The sequence below is a fragment of the Camelus dromedarius genome, chromosome 4 (assembly GCF_036321535.1).
Source record: "Camelus dromedarius isolate mCamDro1 chromosome 4, mCamDro1.pat, whole genome shotgun sequence".
NCBI classification, from domain to species: domain Eukaryota; kingdom Metazoa; phylum Chordata; class Mammalia; order Artiodactyla; family Camelidae; genus Camelus; species Camelus dromedarius.
The window spans coordinates 37,068,980-37,084,615 of record NC_087439.1 but is presented as its reverse complement, the minus strand read 5'-3'; the positions used below and the strand labels follow the sequence as shown (position 1 = coordinate 37,084,615).

At 39.3% G+C, this 15,636-nt stretch overlaps 1 protein-coding gene and 1 non-coding gene across 3 annotated transcripts in view; both read left to right on the top strand.

The window, feature by feature from the left end:
* LY75 (lymphocyte antigen 75) overlaps positions 1 to 15,636 on the top strand; it is a 104,366-nt gene that overhangs the window by 82,045 nt on the left and 6,685 nt on the right. The window contains exons 1-2 of one of the 2 annotated variants that reach the window (XM_031451514.2): positions 652 to 755; positions 12,158 to 12,268. In XM_031451514.2, the coding sequence (XP_031307374.1) occupies positions 689 to 755; positions 12,158 to 12,268 (178 nt within the window). In that variant the 5' untranslated portion in view covers positions 652 to 688. Of the gene's footprint in view, positions 1 to 651; positions 756 to 12,157; positions 12,269 to 15,636 lie in introns of those variants that run through there. The other variant, XM_031451515.2, reaches the window with a different exon arrangement.
* Positions 9,745 to 9,817, top strand: TRNAG-ACC (transfer RNA glycine (anticodon ACC)). Its single transcript has one exon. It is a non-coding gene; the product is annotated as a tRNA-Gly (tRNA).

Below are 15,636 nucleotides of genomic sequence, written 5' to 3'. Positions count from 1 at the left end.
CAGGCCATTGAGTTCAAAGGACAAACACCATTTTAAGCAAGTGATCAAAGTTAACATCACCAATGATGAGACAGAATGACCTCGTGTCCCGCGGGGGCGGGACATACCACTTCTGTGGTACTCTTGCTAAAAACCAAACAAACAATAAAGAAAAAAACAAAAACATAACCTGAATCGTGTTCTTCCAGTCTCCCTCAAGAGGAAACATCAGACAAACCGAAACTAAAGGACATTTTACCCAGCAACTGGCCAGTACTCTTCAAACCTCTGTTCAGGTCTCACATTAAAGAGACTGAGGACACCTCAATGCAGTGTATGACCCGGGGTTGGCTCTTAGAACAGAAAAAGAACATCAGAGAGACAGTTGTTGAAATGTGATAAGGGCTGTAGATTAGTTCGTAGTATCTTATCAGTGTTAATCATTTGACCATTGTACTGGGGTTACATACGACGTCAATATTTAGAAAAACTGGCTGGAGGGTTACGGAAATTCCTTACTACTTTGGCAACATTTTTCAGAGTCTGAAATCAGTTCAGATTAAAAGTTCTAAAAGCCACGGAGAGCCGGAGCGCCGGCCGGAAGGCAGCGCGGGCGGGATCTGGCGGCGGGGTCTAGGCGGCGGGTGGGAGGGGTCGGGCGGCGGCTCCGCACTTCCGAGCCGCGCGCCGGGCGCCCGCAGCCGCCGTCATGCGCCGGGCCGCGCCGCCCGCTCTCCTGCTGCCGCTGCTGGGCCTCGCCGCCGCCGCCGCCGCGGGTAAGCCGCCCCCTCGTCGCGCCCCCTCCTCGGCCTGGGAGCCGGGACCCGGAGCGACCGCTTCCCCGCGGCCCGCGGAGACCCTGTCCTTCCCCGCAACCAACTTCGTCGGCGTCCCTGGGCACCGTCCCCGCCTGGCATCTCGCGCTCGCCTGCACGCCCACCCCGTGCGCCCCCGGGGCCTGGTCATCCCCCTTCTTCTCCGCGTTCCGTGGGTTCCGAGAGAACGCCCCCGGGAGGGGGTCGCCGAGGACCTGCGAGCTCCCTCCCTCTCCCACCATGTCCGCCTCCTCGGCGCAGACCCCACTCACGGGGAGGGGTCCCCAAGCTGGTGGCTAATTGACAGGCGAGTAGGGGGACTTGAGTCCCAGGACGAGTATCGTTTCAGAGCCATTCGGACTGAAAGGAGAAGTGGGGAAGTTGGCTGCGGAGATTTCCCCAGCTCGTGTGCAGCGGGGGCGGGGGTGGGGGGAAGCTGGCCCTCTTGCTCTCAGAGTTGTTTGTCCAATTGGTTGATGTTCAAGTTGTTGAAACAGGAAAACAGTTCAGGGAAATAACCCCTGGGTGAAAGTGGAATGTGAACAGGGAGGCTTGGATTCCACTTAAGGCGTGTGGCTTAAATCTTTCAGTCTAGTCTGTTGTTGTGCAAGTGACATCTGCAAAACTACTCATTTCCAAAATGACTGAGAAGAGACAGTTCTACTGAATATATTTATTTGTTTGTTTTTAACAAGTTTCCCATGCAAGCACGTCAGAAACGTTGATGGGAGAAACTCTGTGGAAAGACTTCCATCCAGAACCACCATTGATTGAACAATTCCAGGAGTTAAGGAGCAAAATAAACAAGAACTAAGTGAATACTTGCATGGTTTTGAATAAAATGATTATGCCAGAGTTTGGCTTTTCTTCCCCTGAATTTCACTGCCATTTTATAAATTCCTGTGGGAAGCCTGGTGACAGGCCGGAATATGTTAAAGGATCTCAGTATTGGAGGCAGCAGTGGAGTAAGCAGCTCCGAACTTGCTTACAAACTCAAAGCCCCTTCTCTGAAACCTGTTGTCCACCAGCATTTATGACCAGTAAATAGCAGGCCATCTGCTACCTATGGAGGAACAGAAACAAAATTTTCATACTGTTCAGACTGAGCACGTTAGTTTTGTCTAAGACAAGGCTGGACTAGAGATTCTGTGAACCCTCCTTATGCATGCCCTCATGTTTGCCAGTAACATCTAAATGCCCATTTAAGCCACTTTCTGGGTTGCCATGCCTTCATACATCAGGCCAAGTTAAAAAATACTTTTCTTGTCAGATTTTTTTTTAAAAAGTCGATTTCTAGATCTTGAAATCTCTCTTCAGAGAAACTGTTTTGATCAGCATTAGAGGACATCTGTTACCAACCTGGGTTCTTGGATTCCTTAATCAATAGAAATTGGTAAGAGGCCAGCAGAGGAATTCAGGCAAGGCTTTAATTGGGACTCGTGCTGCAGAACGAGGGAACAAGAATAAGTAACAGGTGCCCTTGCTGGCTCCCTAAGGAGGGGCGAGCTGGTCCCTTAAATGGGGTGAGGGTAGAGGAGGACCTGTGAGCCAGGGCAGAGGGGTGACGTAGGTGGCTTGCCCACCCCTTTGTGGTGCTATGGGCAGGGATCACACGCAGTGCCCTGCTTTTGCTCTGACATCTTAGAAGCAGCATTTGGGCTTTGGTCTTTTTGTATCTTGTTACTCATTTGCCCCAATTGCGATCATGCGTGCAGTTACTTTTAGTCCCTTATGGTTTCTTTGTATTCTGTTACTGGAAGAGACATTTGTCCAGGTGCGAGCATAATCTCAGTCTGTCTCAAAACTATCTTTGGAAAGTTTTGGTCTTTTTCCTTTTATAACTCCAGTGTGATTAAATAGACTTTTCAAGAGCTGAAGAAGAAATGCATGTTGAATAAATTAACGCTATTAATTAATCAACTTCTCTCAGGAGGCTTTAAGGATTAATTTAGAAAGAGCACAAGATTTGGAGTGAGGTACAGACTGTGTGGCCTTGATCAAATTACCCAACTATTGCACTTCAGTAAAATGGAGGTGATACCCAGAGCGCTGTCATGAGCAGTCAGTGCGAACTCGGTCCAGCCCCTATCCCAGGCCTGGTAAATCTTGCTGTCCTTCCCTTTGTTCTCTTCACATGAAATGAAGGGTAATTACTGCAGTGAGGAAATGTCATGAGTGCCACTTTCCGTGTGTTGGATGGTTATTGAGCACATTCCCACACATGTTGATACAGGGCTGAAAAACTGTGTCTGGGTTTCATCATAATACTACACAAATTTCATATCTAGACAAGAACTGGAATCATAGCTTAGAAATAAGTCAAGAAAGAGCTTTTCAGGGTTATCACAGAATTTGCTGAATGGCAAGCTCTGAACAGAAAAGCTCCCATGGGATTGCATAAAGTAGAAATGTAATGTTGAAATGGAAATTATTGTTATTGGTCTCTGTTATGTTCGAGTTTATTAGTGTAACTGATCTCATGTTGTTCTTAGCTATTATCAGGAAAACTGCAATGAACAAAACATTCTTAAAATTCCTGAGTAAGGCTCTGTGGCACCTCTTTTCAAAAATGCTTCTGAAATGGTGCTTTCTCTATATAATAGGTGATCAGTGTATGTTTCTTGGACCAGTGACTTCCCATGGGCAGCATGAGTCTAAGTGAATATAAACATGTTAGAGTAACCCTTCTTTTATGGTCATTCCATGGGTCACAGTCTAGGTCACTAATTTTGAATCGCCATCACCTACAAGGCCCTGCTTTCTTCCCTGATGTTAGCTCTTACCACCCTTCCTGCCCTTCGTGCTGTTTATACACACTGACATCTGGGGGACTCAGCCACCCTCCGGTTCTTCTGCCCAGACTGCCCTCCCCTTCCCCATTCCTTGGCATGGCTGCCCTCTCTCACATCATTCAGATCTCAGTTCATCTGTCACCTCCTTAGGCCTTCCCTGGACAACCCCCCTTCTCTCTCACATCCCTACGTTTTTTCTTCTTCAGGGCACTTACTATTCTCAGAATGAATCCTCATTATTCATTATCTTCTTGCTTGTCACTCCCCTTACCAGGGAAGCTCCGTAACAGCAGAAACTTTACTATCTTATGGATTTCTGTTTTGTTTTGAAATGTGTCTCTGTACTCTATTCTAATTTATAAGAAAAGGCCGAAAAATTTATGTGAATGATTTAAAAATTAGGGGGGAAATGGGATTGCAATTTTTTTCAAATTATTTTTACTTCTGCTGTGAACTCATAATTGAATTCAAAGCATTAAATCATCTTAATCTATTGATGTGACTTTTTCTGACCTTTGTGGATGGCACAGTGTTGTTTTTGGGGAAGTATTGTTGTAAAATTTGAAATGTTAATGTTTATTTTTCTTCCAACAAAAAAGTGAAATTATGATTAAGGTATTTTTTCAGGACTTCATTGTTTGAGAAGCTCTTAAAAATGTGCTTATGTGTTGAAAACTAGTTTTGCAACAGGGTTATCGTCCATAGTCTTTATGATACATAGCAAGTATTTCAGATTCTTTTAGATTTTGAGGGCAGATCTTGAGGTTGCTTCTGTAAGAAAATGGACCAGTGATGCCCAATGAGAAGGGTGCAGAGTAACACTGGCTCCCCCACTCTGTGAATAAATGTGATGACAGCTTTTCTGAGAAGGGACTTGAAGAGAGAAGATGGGGGTGGACATCTTGGAAGCTAGGTGGGGAAGGATGACGTGGAGAGGAGATGGAATGTCAGAGTGGTGGAATTTCCTTCGATCAGGGAGATCTTGCCTGCTGGGTTAGTCAGGGACCTGGAATACCACATTCTCCTCCATACATAATAAACGTAATAAATGTCTCTTTTCTTGCTCTCCCCAGCTGCCCTTGTGGAAGGTAAGTGACTGACTCATATCTTAATGGGACAAGGGGCAAAGGTCTTATTATTGACAAGGCAAAAAAAATAGAATCTTGCCTTTCCTTCATTAACATTCAGAACAAGTATGTCCCAAGTATGTCCTCTTATGCTATGCCTGGCGCTTTAAAAAATAAATGACAAGGGAACAAAGAGTTCTATTAGAACGGACTGGTAATGCAAAATATTCCTGTGGATATGCCATTTTATTCTTTTAGCATATGATCATTTTAGGCAGAGGATCTATGTGGAAACTTTTGGAGTTAAGTACTAGGTTTTAAAGTTTGCATCAGGCTCCTAAATTTCTGTAAATATTAAATAAATAGAATGATAAAATTATAAATCCATGGAGAGTCATTTAGGTGCATTATTAATAACAACCTATCTTTCAGGACAGCTGTGAAGACCTGAGAGTAACAGAAAAGCACTTTGGAGAGAGCATTGTGGGCAGGCCTTTTTTTTTTTTTTTTTTTTTTTTTTGAGCAAAGTATATTAAAATATATTTTCTAGAAAATTTAACAGAACCTGTAATTGAAAAACCTATGGCAGTATTTTGGGGAGCCAGGTTTTTCACTGTAACAGGATCACAGTGAAGATACTTGGCACTGAAAAAGCCGTGGTTTAGCCCTTCTGCTCGTGAAGTGCACGAGCCTCAGTAACTTCCCTCACAGGAGGTATCGGCCTCTATTTGAACACTCTTCTCAAAGTAGGAACAGATCTCGTGAGTAGTACTTGAAGCTTGTTTCTGGGGCGCACACTCTGACCGGGAACATGCGAAGAAGGGCTCAGTGCTGAGTTCACTGCATTTACTGCTAATGCCGAAATGAGCCTAAGGAGAAGGCAGCTGAAAGCTTTGAGGATGTCAAGTTAACAATTTGTTTTCTACTTTTTCTGCCTATAGCTTTTTGTTTTTACTTTTGTTGGTTTTTTTTTTTTCTTATGACATTTTGCTTATTTAATTACAGTGGTCTTTGAGTTGCTACAGTTCTCATTATCATCACACTCACTCCCATCCCATGGGCCTGTGTGATCTAGGTAACCACTCGGCTTCTTTCCTTCAGCTCATTCAGATCTCTTTTGTATATGTCACCTTTATAATGGACTCTTTCTTAGACACACTTCTAAAGTTTCAACCCCAGTCCCTACCCTCCAGTCAGGATCTTACCTCTCTGTTTTAACTTATCTGTGGTTGCTAACCTCCAGGATGGCCCTGCTGATTCTTGCCTCCTGGTATTCCTGCCATTGTGTAGCTCACCCCTACACTGAATAGGGCTGACCTGTGTAGCCAATGGGATATCGTTGAACTAATGGAGTGTGACTCCCAAGGCTGGACTGTAAAAGACACTGCACTTCTGCCTTGTTCTCATTTGAATGACTTGCTCTGAGGGAAGCCACCTGCCAAGTCATAGGACCTTCACCTGTGGAACTGAGGCCCCGCGCCCACAGCCAGCACCAACTCACTGTCCACGTGAGGGAGCCTTCTTGGAGGCGGGTCTTCCAGCCCCAGTTCACTTTTCAGATAGAGGCGGCCCTGGCCAGGATCTTCACTGAAACTTTATGAGAGGCACCAAGCCAAAATCCTCTAGCTAAGCAGCTGTTTCTAAATTCCTGATCCAGAGAAATTGTGTGAGATAATAAAGGTTTTTGTTTTCTTAAGATGCTCATTTGCTATATATAGCAATAGATTGTTGTATACTATCTAAATAAAACACCACCTAACATTATTTTACCTATTTATCTTGCCTTTATGTATCTGCCTCACCTAGAATATAAACTCTAGGATGGCAGGATTTTTCTTCCATTTTGTTCACTGCAGAATCCCTAGCACCTAAAACAACTTTCTCACAACCACCCCCCTGAGATAGGTACTGTTATTTTACAAATAGGGAAACTGGAGCACAGTAAAGTTAAGTAACACAGCCAGGATCATGTCGTTAGAGCCAGACTTTTCTCCACAGCCTAACATGCTTCATCAGAACCCTGCACTGTCCCACTTCTCTGCGGGCTGTTTTGTGTGATGTACAAGACTCTATGATAGATATTATTGGTGGTACAGTTAGATTTGAGACATGATCTATCTGTCATGCAGTTAATAGTCCAATTGGGAAAGCAGGATAAGTGTCAGATAACTATCATACAGAGCAGAATTTGATCAGTGCACATGAATGTGTACTGATCTTCAAAGGGTAACACAGCCCCTTTTCCAAAAAATAATAGGCTACCTGTGCTGCTTCTGCATAGGTCTGTGGTTTGTGTCATATTATGCTCACCATCCAAGCCACAACTAATCAAAATAGGGATAATTTCCTAAATCAAAGGCTGACTACTCTAGGCTAGGTAGCAATCCAAGGTGGGGGACCTGGTATAAGAACCCTAAGAGGCCTGGTTGACTGCTGAGACAGTATCATCAGATTTCTTATTACCCCATGTATCCTTACAAAAAAAATCTCTATTATTTGGGGTAACCTGAGCAAATCTCTAGTCCTTATAACCAGAAAAGGCCTTTCACATGTAGTGTAGTATAAAGTCCTGTGGAAGTTCACAGGGGTCAGAGGTTACTAGAAGGTGAGGGTTGGACACTTCATGCAGAATTGACACATGAGCTGCTGCTGGAAAACATACACTTTAGTCAATAGATGGTTTAGAGATCACAGTTCATTATAATTCTAAAGCCTAAGAACTACAAGTATACGAAGAAATAATTTGTAAATGTCACTTCACTTGGTGTTGATTACATTTTTGTGTACTTATAGATGTGCTTTATTCCATTTAAACAGTATTTCAAAACTATTTTTTTATATTCTTGAATTATTTATTATCAGTACAAAATCCTCTGTGTAGCTGTGACTAGAGCATTTCTCAACCCATGGATCAAGAACTTCCAATGATTTATAAAGGTGTTTCAGGTGTCATTAAACATAGTAATGGAGTCTGTTTCCATTTCAGTTTTTTAAAAATTCCATAAGGCTAAAGAAAAGACCACAAAAGGAACCAGAAGAAAATAGAAAGAAGAAGAAGAAGAAGAAAAAGAAAGTCAAAGTTTGCAATTCAGAATATCTGCCCTTGTGACTTTCAGTTTGAGTTTCATTCTGGAAATGACTGCTTGGTTTTCCTCTATCATGTCTGAATACATGAAACATATGGTGGAGGAGTGCGGGGAGGGAGGGGCCTGCCTAGTTCACTCATTCAACCAAGATTTGACTCCTTACTAGGTGCCTGTCATTGTGCTTTTTATGGTGCTCCCTCTGCCTGGGAATTCTTTTTCTTTTTTCCTTTTCCACATGGCAAACTCATTTATCCTGTGAACTGCAGCTCAAATATTGCCTCCTTTTTGAAATGTTCCCTTGCTCTATGAGGTATTTACTTTTTTTCTATAGTCTTACAGCATTTAACCCCTCGTACCTTTAATATGTATATGTGTCTGACTCACCCATCAGACTGAGCTCTTTACGTGTAGGACCCATTCCTCTTAAATCCCTTTATACTTACCCCTTAGCTAGGGTTACACTGTGTCTGACATGTAGGAGTTGCTCAGCAAAAGTCTGTTGGATGGATGATGGTAGCAGCAGTTATCGATAACTTGTTCAAAAGTGTGAAAGAGAGAATTTTGCTTCTGGCTACAACAGAGTGGGACACTCATGTTCCCACTAACAACTAGAAAATCTAGATAAAATTTGGAAGGAATGGTATTTGCAGGCATCAGAGAGCTGCTAAGGCAGCTTGTTGAGGTGAACCCAGTATTCTGTGTGTTAATTTTCCCGTTAGGAGAATTGCCCAAATTTTAAGCTGCTAAAAACAGAGCAGAGTCTTTGGCATTCTCATGGTGTTAAGGAGACAAAAATTTGAGTTTTTAACTTGCCAACGAGGAGTGACTCTAGTTAACATGCAGGCTTTCAGTTGGAATCCACGGGTGTTGGGCCTCACAAAGGCTGTAACACCCCCTCAGATGGACTCAGTCCTTGACACTCTAGGCAGCTAGAGAACTGAAGATTACCTTAATACTCTCGCTGCCTCCAGAATCCTTTCTAGAGAATAACATCATATAGAGCCCCTGCAGGTTTTCTTACACAGTATCTGGTATTTGATGTTAAAAACAAACAAACAACGAACTACCAGGCATAACAAGAAACAGGCCAAAGAAGGAAGAACAAATAAAGACCAACAGGTGACCCAGAAATTAAGAGTTTTCAGAAATGGACTTTAAAATAACTTTAGTAAGTTCAGGAATATTAGTAAGACTGAGAATTTCACCAGAGACCCAGGATCTATAAAAATGCAAACAAGTTGAAATTCTGTAACTGAAAAATCACTGACATTATGAACTCAATAGATGGGTTTCACAGCAGATTTTTTAAAACTAAGGAGTAGATTAGTAAACCAGAAAGAAAAAGATTGTAATATGGAGAGCTAAAATTATTAAAAATATAGAAAAGAGCAAAAGGAGCATATCAGAAATGGTGAGAAATCTAACATATACATAATCTGAGTCCCAGAAAGGGAAGAGAGAGAAAATGGAGTAGAAGCATTATTTGAAGTAATGATGACCAAGAATGTTCCAAAAGTGACCAATGAAAATAAGCTACAGATTCAACAATTGCACTGAATTATTAGCAGGATTAAAAAAAAAAAAAATACTAGGCAAACCACTGTCAAACTGCTAAAAACCAAAGAAAATCTTGAAAGCAGCCAGAAAGAACAACGATCAGACTGACAGCCAATTTCTCAGTAGGAATGATGGAAGGCCAAACAATAAAATTACATCTTAAGTGAAAGATAAACTGCCATTCTAGAATTTTGGTTTTGCAAATGTATCCTTCAAACATGAAGGCAGTACCAAGACATTCACAGGAAATCAATAATCAAGGGAGTTTGCAGTAGACATGCACTTAAAGAAACACCAAAGGAATTTATTCAGGCAAACAGAAGATTATTCCAGTTGGTAACAGAGAAATTAAGAAGGAAAGAAGAGCAACAGAAAAGGTGTTTTTAAAACTAAAGGAATATTGTAAACTATACTTCAATAAAAAAAGAATGGGGAAAAAAAAAACTGGGGAGGGTATAGCTCAGTGGTAGAGCGCTTGCCTACCAGGCGTGAGATCCTGGGTTCAATCCCCAGTACCTCCATTAAAAAAAAAAAACAAAAACAAACAAATTACCTACCTTCCCCCTGAAACAAACTAAAGGACACTGACCACGCAAAATAGTAATAACAACAATAACCAGAGGAAGGGAAGTTAAAATAGTGTAAGATCCTGGCATTGTCTAGGAAGTGGTAAAAGCACCCATTTATTCTAGGTACTTATGAATTAAGGTTGCATGTTGTAATTTTCAGGGTACCTATTACAGAAATAAAGTTAAAGAATTATAGTTTATAAACGAAAAAAATTGAATATAAAGATGTTTAACAATCTTAAGAGAGAAAAAAAACAAGACAATTAGAAAACAAATAGTAAAATGGCAGATACAATTTCAGATACATCAAATAACTATATTAAATATTTCTGGAAATATTCTAGTTAAAAGACAAAGATTATCAAACTTTTTTTTAAAACCTACTTGCTGATAAGGATAACCACTTTGGAAAAGTGTTTGGCAGTATCTGCCAAAGCTAGACACACGTACCCTCTATGACCCAGCAATTCACTTCTAGAAGTATACCCACAAGAAAGCATGCATGTGTGTACCAAAATATGTGCACAGCATGTTTGTAGCAGCATTACCTGTTATGGCCACAAACTAGAAACTACTCACATTCACTAACAGAAGAATGAATAAATTCATATAATATTGTATAGCAATGAGAAAGAACAAACTATAGCTATACACTAAAACATAAATGAATCTCATAAAATGTTTATCAAAAGAATCCAGATAGCAAGAGTACATACTGTATATGTTCATTAATCTAGGGTCCCAGAACAGGCAGAACTCATCTGTGGTGTTACAAGTTAGGAGTGATTACCTTTGGAAGGGAGTGGACCGAAAGGGTTTGGTTAATGGTCTGTTTCTTCATCTCACTGATGATTATATGGATATGTTCATTCTATGCACATTCACCATGCTGTATATATATGATTTGCACACTGTATGTTGTATTTCAGTAAGTTTACTTTTTAAAAAGTATACAGTAGTCTCTTTGTATCCGTAGGGGGCTAGTCCCAGGACCCCCCCCCCCCCCCAGATACCAAAATCCACGGATGCTCAAGTCCCTTATGTAAGATGGCATAGTGCAGTTGATCCTTGGTGTCCACAGGGTCCACATCCCCGGATAATGAGAGCCAGCTGTACCAGGAAAGGTATTAGAATTGGCTGCCAGGCCAATCCAGTTATATTTCACTTCTGCTTACACCTCATTATCCAGAAGTTACCAGAAGACTGGGAAATAATCCATCAGTGGGCTGTACTCTGTACTATAAAAAAGCACCTGAGGTCAAGTACCAGAGACAGCTAATGGTCTTTGTCATATTCTGAGCTTAGTAACATTGAGGTGGTTGAATTTAGACCAGCATAGGTGACTGTTACATTCTGATCTCTGTAGTAAGCCATTCTTCTACTTTTTTATATTAAAACTGTAATTCACAGAGAACTTTAAAATAAAATTAGGTAAAATCATGGTGATTTTCCCTAAGAAAATATGGAAGATTAATGTCTTAAACTCCTTTTTTCACTGGAATTCAATAAAATCTTTGTATCCTTTCTCCATTCTGGTCAGTGAAATCAAGCTCTTGCAGGCCTATTTTTGCTTCTGAGGCTAATTAATGCAATTCCAGAGCCACGGCTGAAAAATGTACACCTTCATTATGAACAACAACAAAAAGACCTAGGCAGAGATGAAGCAGATGCAACAGCAATAGAGGAAGAGATGCAGCTGTTTTATAAAACTAATTCAAAGAATCTGCTTTGATGAGGTGTTAAATGAAGGGCATTCATAAGAACATCAATGTTGTTTTCCTGTGCAAAGGAAAACGTGTCTGAATATCCATAATCTAGCAACTTGTTTTCTTCCCTGTTCTTGAAAGTATATTTCAAACAAAAAGATCTTGTAAGACTCTTAAGACTTTTGAAATTATTACTACATACTGCAAAGATGACCTTGAAAGAAAACTTGTAATTCTGATTGGTTGTCTTCCTTGGTAGTTTATTGCATTGGTCATTATCATGTGTAATATGCTATCACTTACATAATCTGAATTCCTAAGCAACTTAAAGACTTGTAACTTTGTCAAGTCAGAAGAGAATCAGTGGCACATTTCTTTTCACACATGTACAGTGGAGAAAAATAAATTCCTATCACACCAGTCAATTTCTTATTTTAACAAAGACCAAGAGCCTAATGGCTAAATTAACAGGGGAAATTGCCATTCTTTTTTTCTTGTGAAAATTTAATATCTAATATCATTACCTTTAGGAATTCTTGAAGTTCTCATTCTCAAGTTGTCTAACAGTATTTCTCTTTTCCCACAGACTGCCCTTCTTCCACCTGGGTTCAGTTCCAAGACAGTTGTTACATTTTTCTTCAAGAAGCCATCAAAGCAGAAAGCATAGAGGATGTCAGAAATCAGTGTACTGCCCATGGTAAGGAGCTTATTCTTTTTTGTTTTTTCACAGATCACTGAAGAGTATTCACTAATTTCTTTTAAACATTGTTTTGTCATATCTCACATTTACCTTGGTCCTTATAATAAGTGGACTTTTACTCTATAATACACAAGCCACAGGCAGTGAAATTGGGGTAAACCTTTGAGGTAGAAGAGAGTTGTTGGACAGTACCTCCCAAATGCTTGTGACAGAACCTTAGCACCAGCAGTGTCTATTTAATGTGAGTGCTCTGTGTCAGGCACTGTTCTTAAGCACACAGTGTACTTTAACTGGCATTAATTATTATAGCAAACCTATCAGATAGTTTATTATTAGCCTCGTTTTATCCAGAGAATAAAACTAGTTCAGTTACTTGTTCAGGGTCACACAGGAAATAATTGGCAGAGCCAGGATTCAAACCAGGGCCTGTCTGATTGTAGGAGCAGCATTCTGAATCACTGCTCTTCTGCCCTGAAAGTACTGTCTCAGGCATGCCATGTGGGCAGAAGTCAGATTACATGGGACTGTCATGTGAGACTGTGGTAAAGAAGTATACCATTAAATAAAAATGAGGAAAAGGCTGTTTGCTACATGATACGCTCAGTAGTCCTGGGAAGGATATTTATATATTCACATTGTGAAATATTTTAAATAAAAATGTGATTTTTAAAAAGATGTGCTTGGGTGCTCTTTCAATCTTTGGCTGTTTGTCTCAGAGTGCATCCTTGTTGTTAAGCCTCTAATTGTGATACTCGTCAGCTCAAATGAAGACTGTGGTGTGAGCTAGCATCTTTTTCAACTGACGTCTTTGACGATAAGAGTCCATGATTATTTAAAAGTGCTTTTTATTACTGTGTGAGATCCAAAAGAAAAAAACAGACTCTTGATCATTTCATTACATTTTGTCTTAAACATATATAAACACCTGCATTGTAAAAATTCCCTTTACCTAAAAAAAAAAAAAATTTCTGACAACTCACCAGTGTAACATTTTGGAAGAATATCAAATTGCATTAGGATGCTTTAATTAAAATCATATTCACCTATTATAGAAGGAATAAATGTAAGGATAGGATTTTTAAATCCTAGGAAGTGCCATGTAATACTCAATACGTTTATTGTTTTCCTTACTTGCTCAATGGTGTTGAACATTGGCTCTTTGAAAACAAGACATTTCCAACATGCCAGTATGGTTTCACTTCAAGGAAACTGAATAATGGGAATTTTGCTGGTCTTACAAGATTTTCTAAAGTGTTTCCCCCACAACTGTTTTCTCTTTAAAAAAAAATTTATATCAGGTACACTTAGACATAAATACAGATTTCAGTAAACAAACTATATTTGATGCTCAGAGCCAAGAAAAGACATGTTCCTATACTCTTAATAGCTTATATGAACCACAAGGTCAAATTTTACTGTCCAGCTATAATACTTAAGCAGTTAAGGAAATACATACTGTACAGAGGCATAGTTAATACTTTTGACTGACTTCCTCTGTAACTGAACTGGAGTTAGTTGTATTTGCTATTTTTCTGTAGCAAATGAAGCAAAACAAAATGGAAAAAAATCCAGAATTTTGAAGCCTGATTTTTGATTACTTGTTTTGAAGTCCTCCTTGTTTAAGCAGGGTAGCCATTTAGGAATTTTAAATTACTGTATACAAATCTGCGTATAAAGTTTGCCTTGTGTCTAAAGAAAAATATGTCCTTTTTCCCCAGTTAAAAATTTATAAATTCAGTCTTGTCTTACTGATTTGATTTTTTAAAATTTCTCATACATTTCTGATAAACTCACAGTTTATTTGATAATCCTCTACATTTGCTTCCACTCTGGAAATACCCAGAAATTTCATTGATGAGTCAGAAAATTAGCTAAAATTAGTTAATAATACTGTTACATTTTTTGGCTAGGGTAATGTTTTGTTTTGGAACAGTAAGTGGACATGCACTTAGTGTTTACTATTTATGAAGAAGGAAGAGCATAAGGAAGACTAGGATATTTACATTTGGATTTATAAAATCTTCACAGCTATACAAAGTCCTATCTTAAACCTATAATTAGGGGTATAGAAAATAAGTGACTTATCCTTCGGGCTGCAGAGAGCTAGATTTAGAAATATTCCCGGTGCTTTGTGCCAATTTACTTGATGTTACATGTCCTTATTTTGGGTACTGTCATTGTTTATTTAGGAAAATAATTGTGAGAGGCGAAAATTTTTTATTTTGCAACATTTACCTTTGATTTTGATAGTATGATTATAAGAGAACAAACAAACATTTTCAACCTTTCCTTTTTGTGATCTATGTATGAGCTGGGTCACTAAGCATAAAAAGAACATAAAGGGCCGAATTACATTTCAGCACATAGCATCACTGGTAATTCATTGTAAAAAAATTTGCTTGAGCACATGTGTTCTTCAGGGACTTATGCTGTCATTTGTTAAACAAAATGAAAGTGTGTCTTACTTGCCTTACATAGTAATTTAAGTTTACACGGTAGTTACTTAAATTGCAATGTTAAAAATCATTAAAGTTCTGTTGGCTGCCACAAGGTCAGAATAGAATGAAAACCTCATCTCTGAACACTTAAGCCTAAACTATAACCTGGTTAAATACTTCCCTTGAGGATTTTTCTAAAATGACATTTTGGTTACATTTCACAAATAAGTACAAGTACTAGAGTAAAACAGATCAAAGGTCTATATGACATTTAACAGACAGGAAGTGATAGCAGCTGGAACTGATAAGAAAATCATCATAGAATTTTTAAAAATGGACCTATGACTGAAAGAACCTTGCTGAATCCTAACTTTGGATTAATTAAAATATTAAGTATTTTAAAGGTCAGTCTTATTTTTTTCTTTTCTTTTAAAAGTTCTTTCTTACACAGTTAGTGCATGATCACTATGTAGAAAAACATATGCAACTCTTTTAAAAACAAAATTACCCTAAATTGTACCATGCTGAGGAAATGTAATCAGTGTTATCATTTTGGCAAGTGTCCTTCTAGACTTCCTCCCCACCAGGCAAATATATTTTAATAAATGCTTGATATATAGAGAGAGGGTTCATATTAGGCACTGTTCTGTAATCTGCATTTTCCCTTAAAAATATTTTTCTGTGGCAGTACAGATAGGATGCATATTTCCTGATTACTGTACACTATTCCTCTAAATAGATATGTGATAATTGATTTAATCTTCCAATATTGGTCATTAAATTATTTTCAATCTTCCAGTGCATAAATGTGATGAACATTAATGATTGTCCCCTTTTGAGCACAGAGCCAGTGACTGCCTTAGCATAAATTGTTCAGATTGCTGGATCAAAGAATAAGGACATTTTTTTAGGGCTTTCCCTACATCT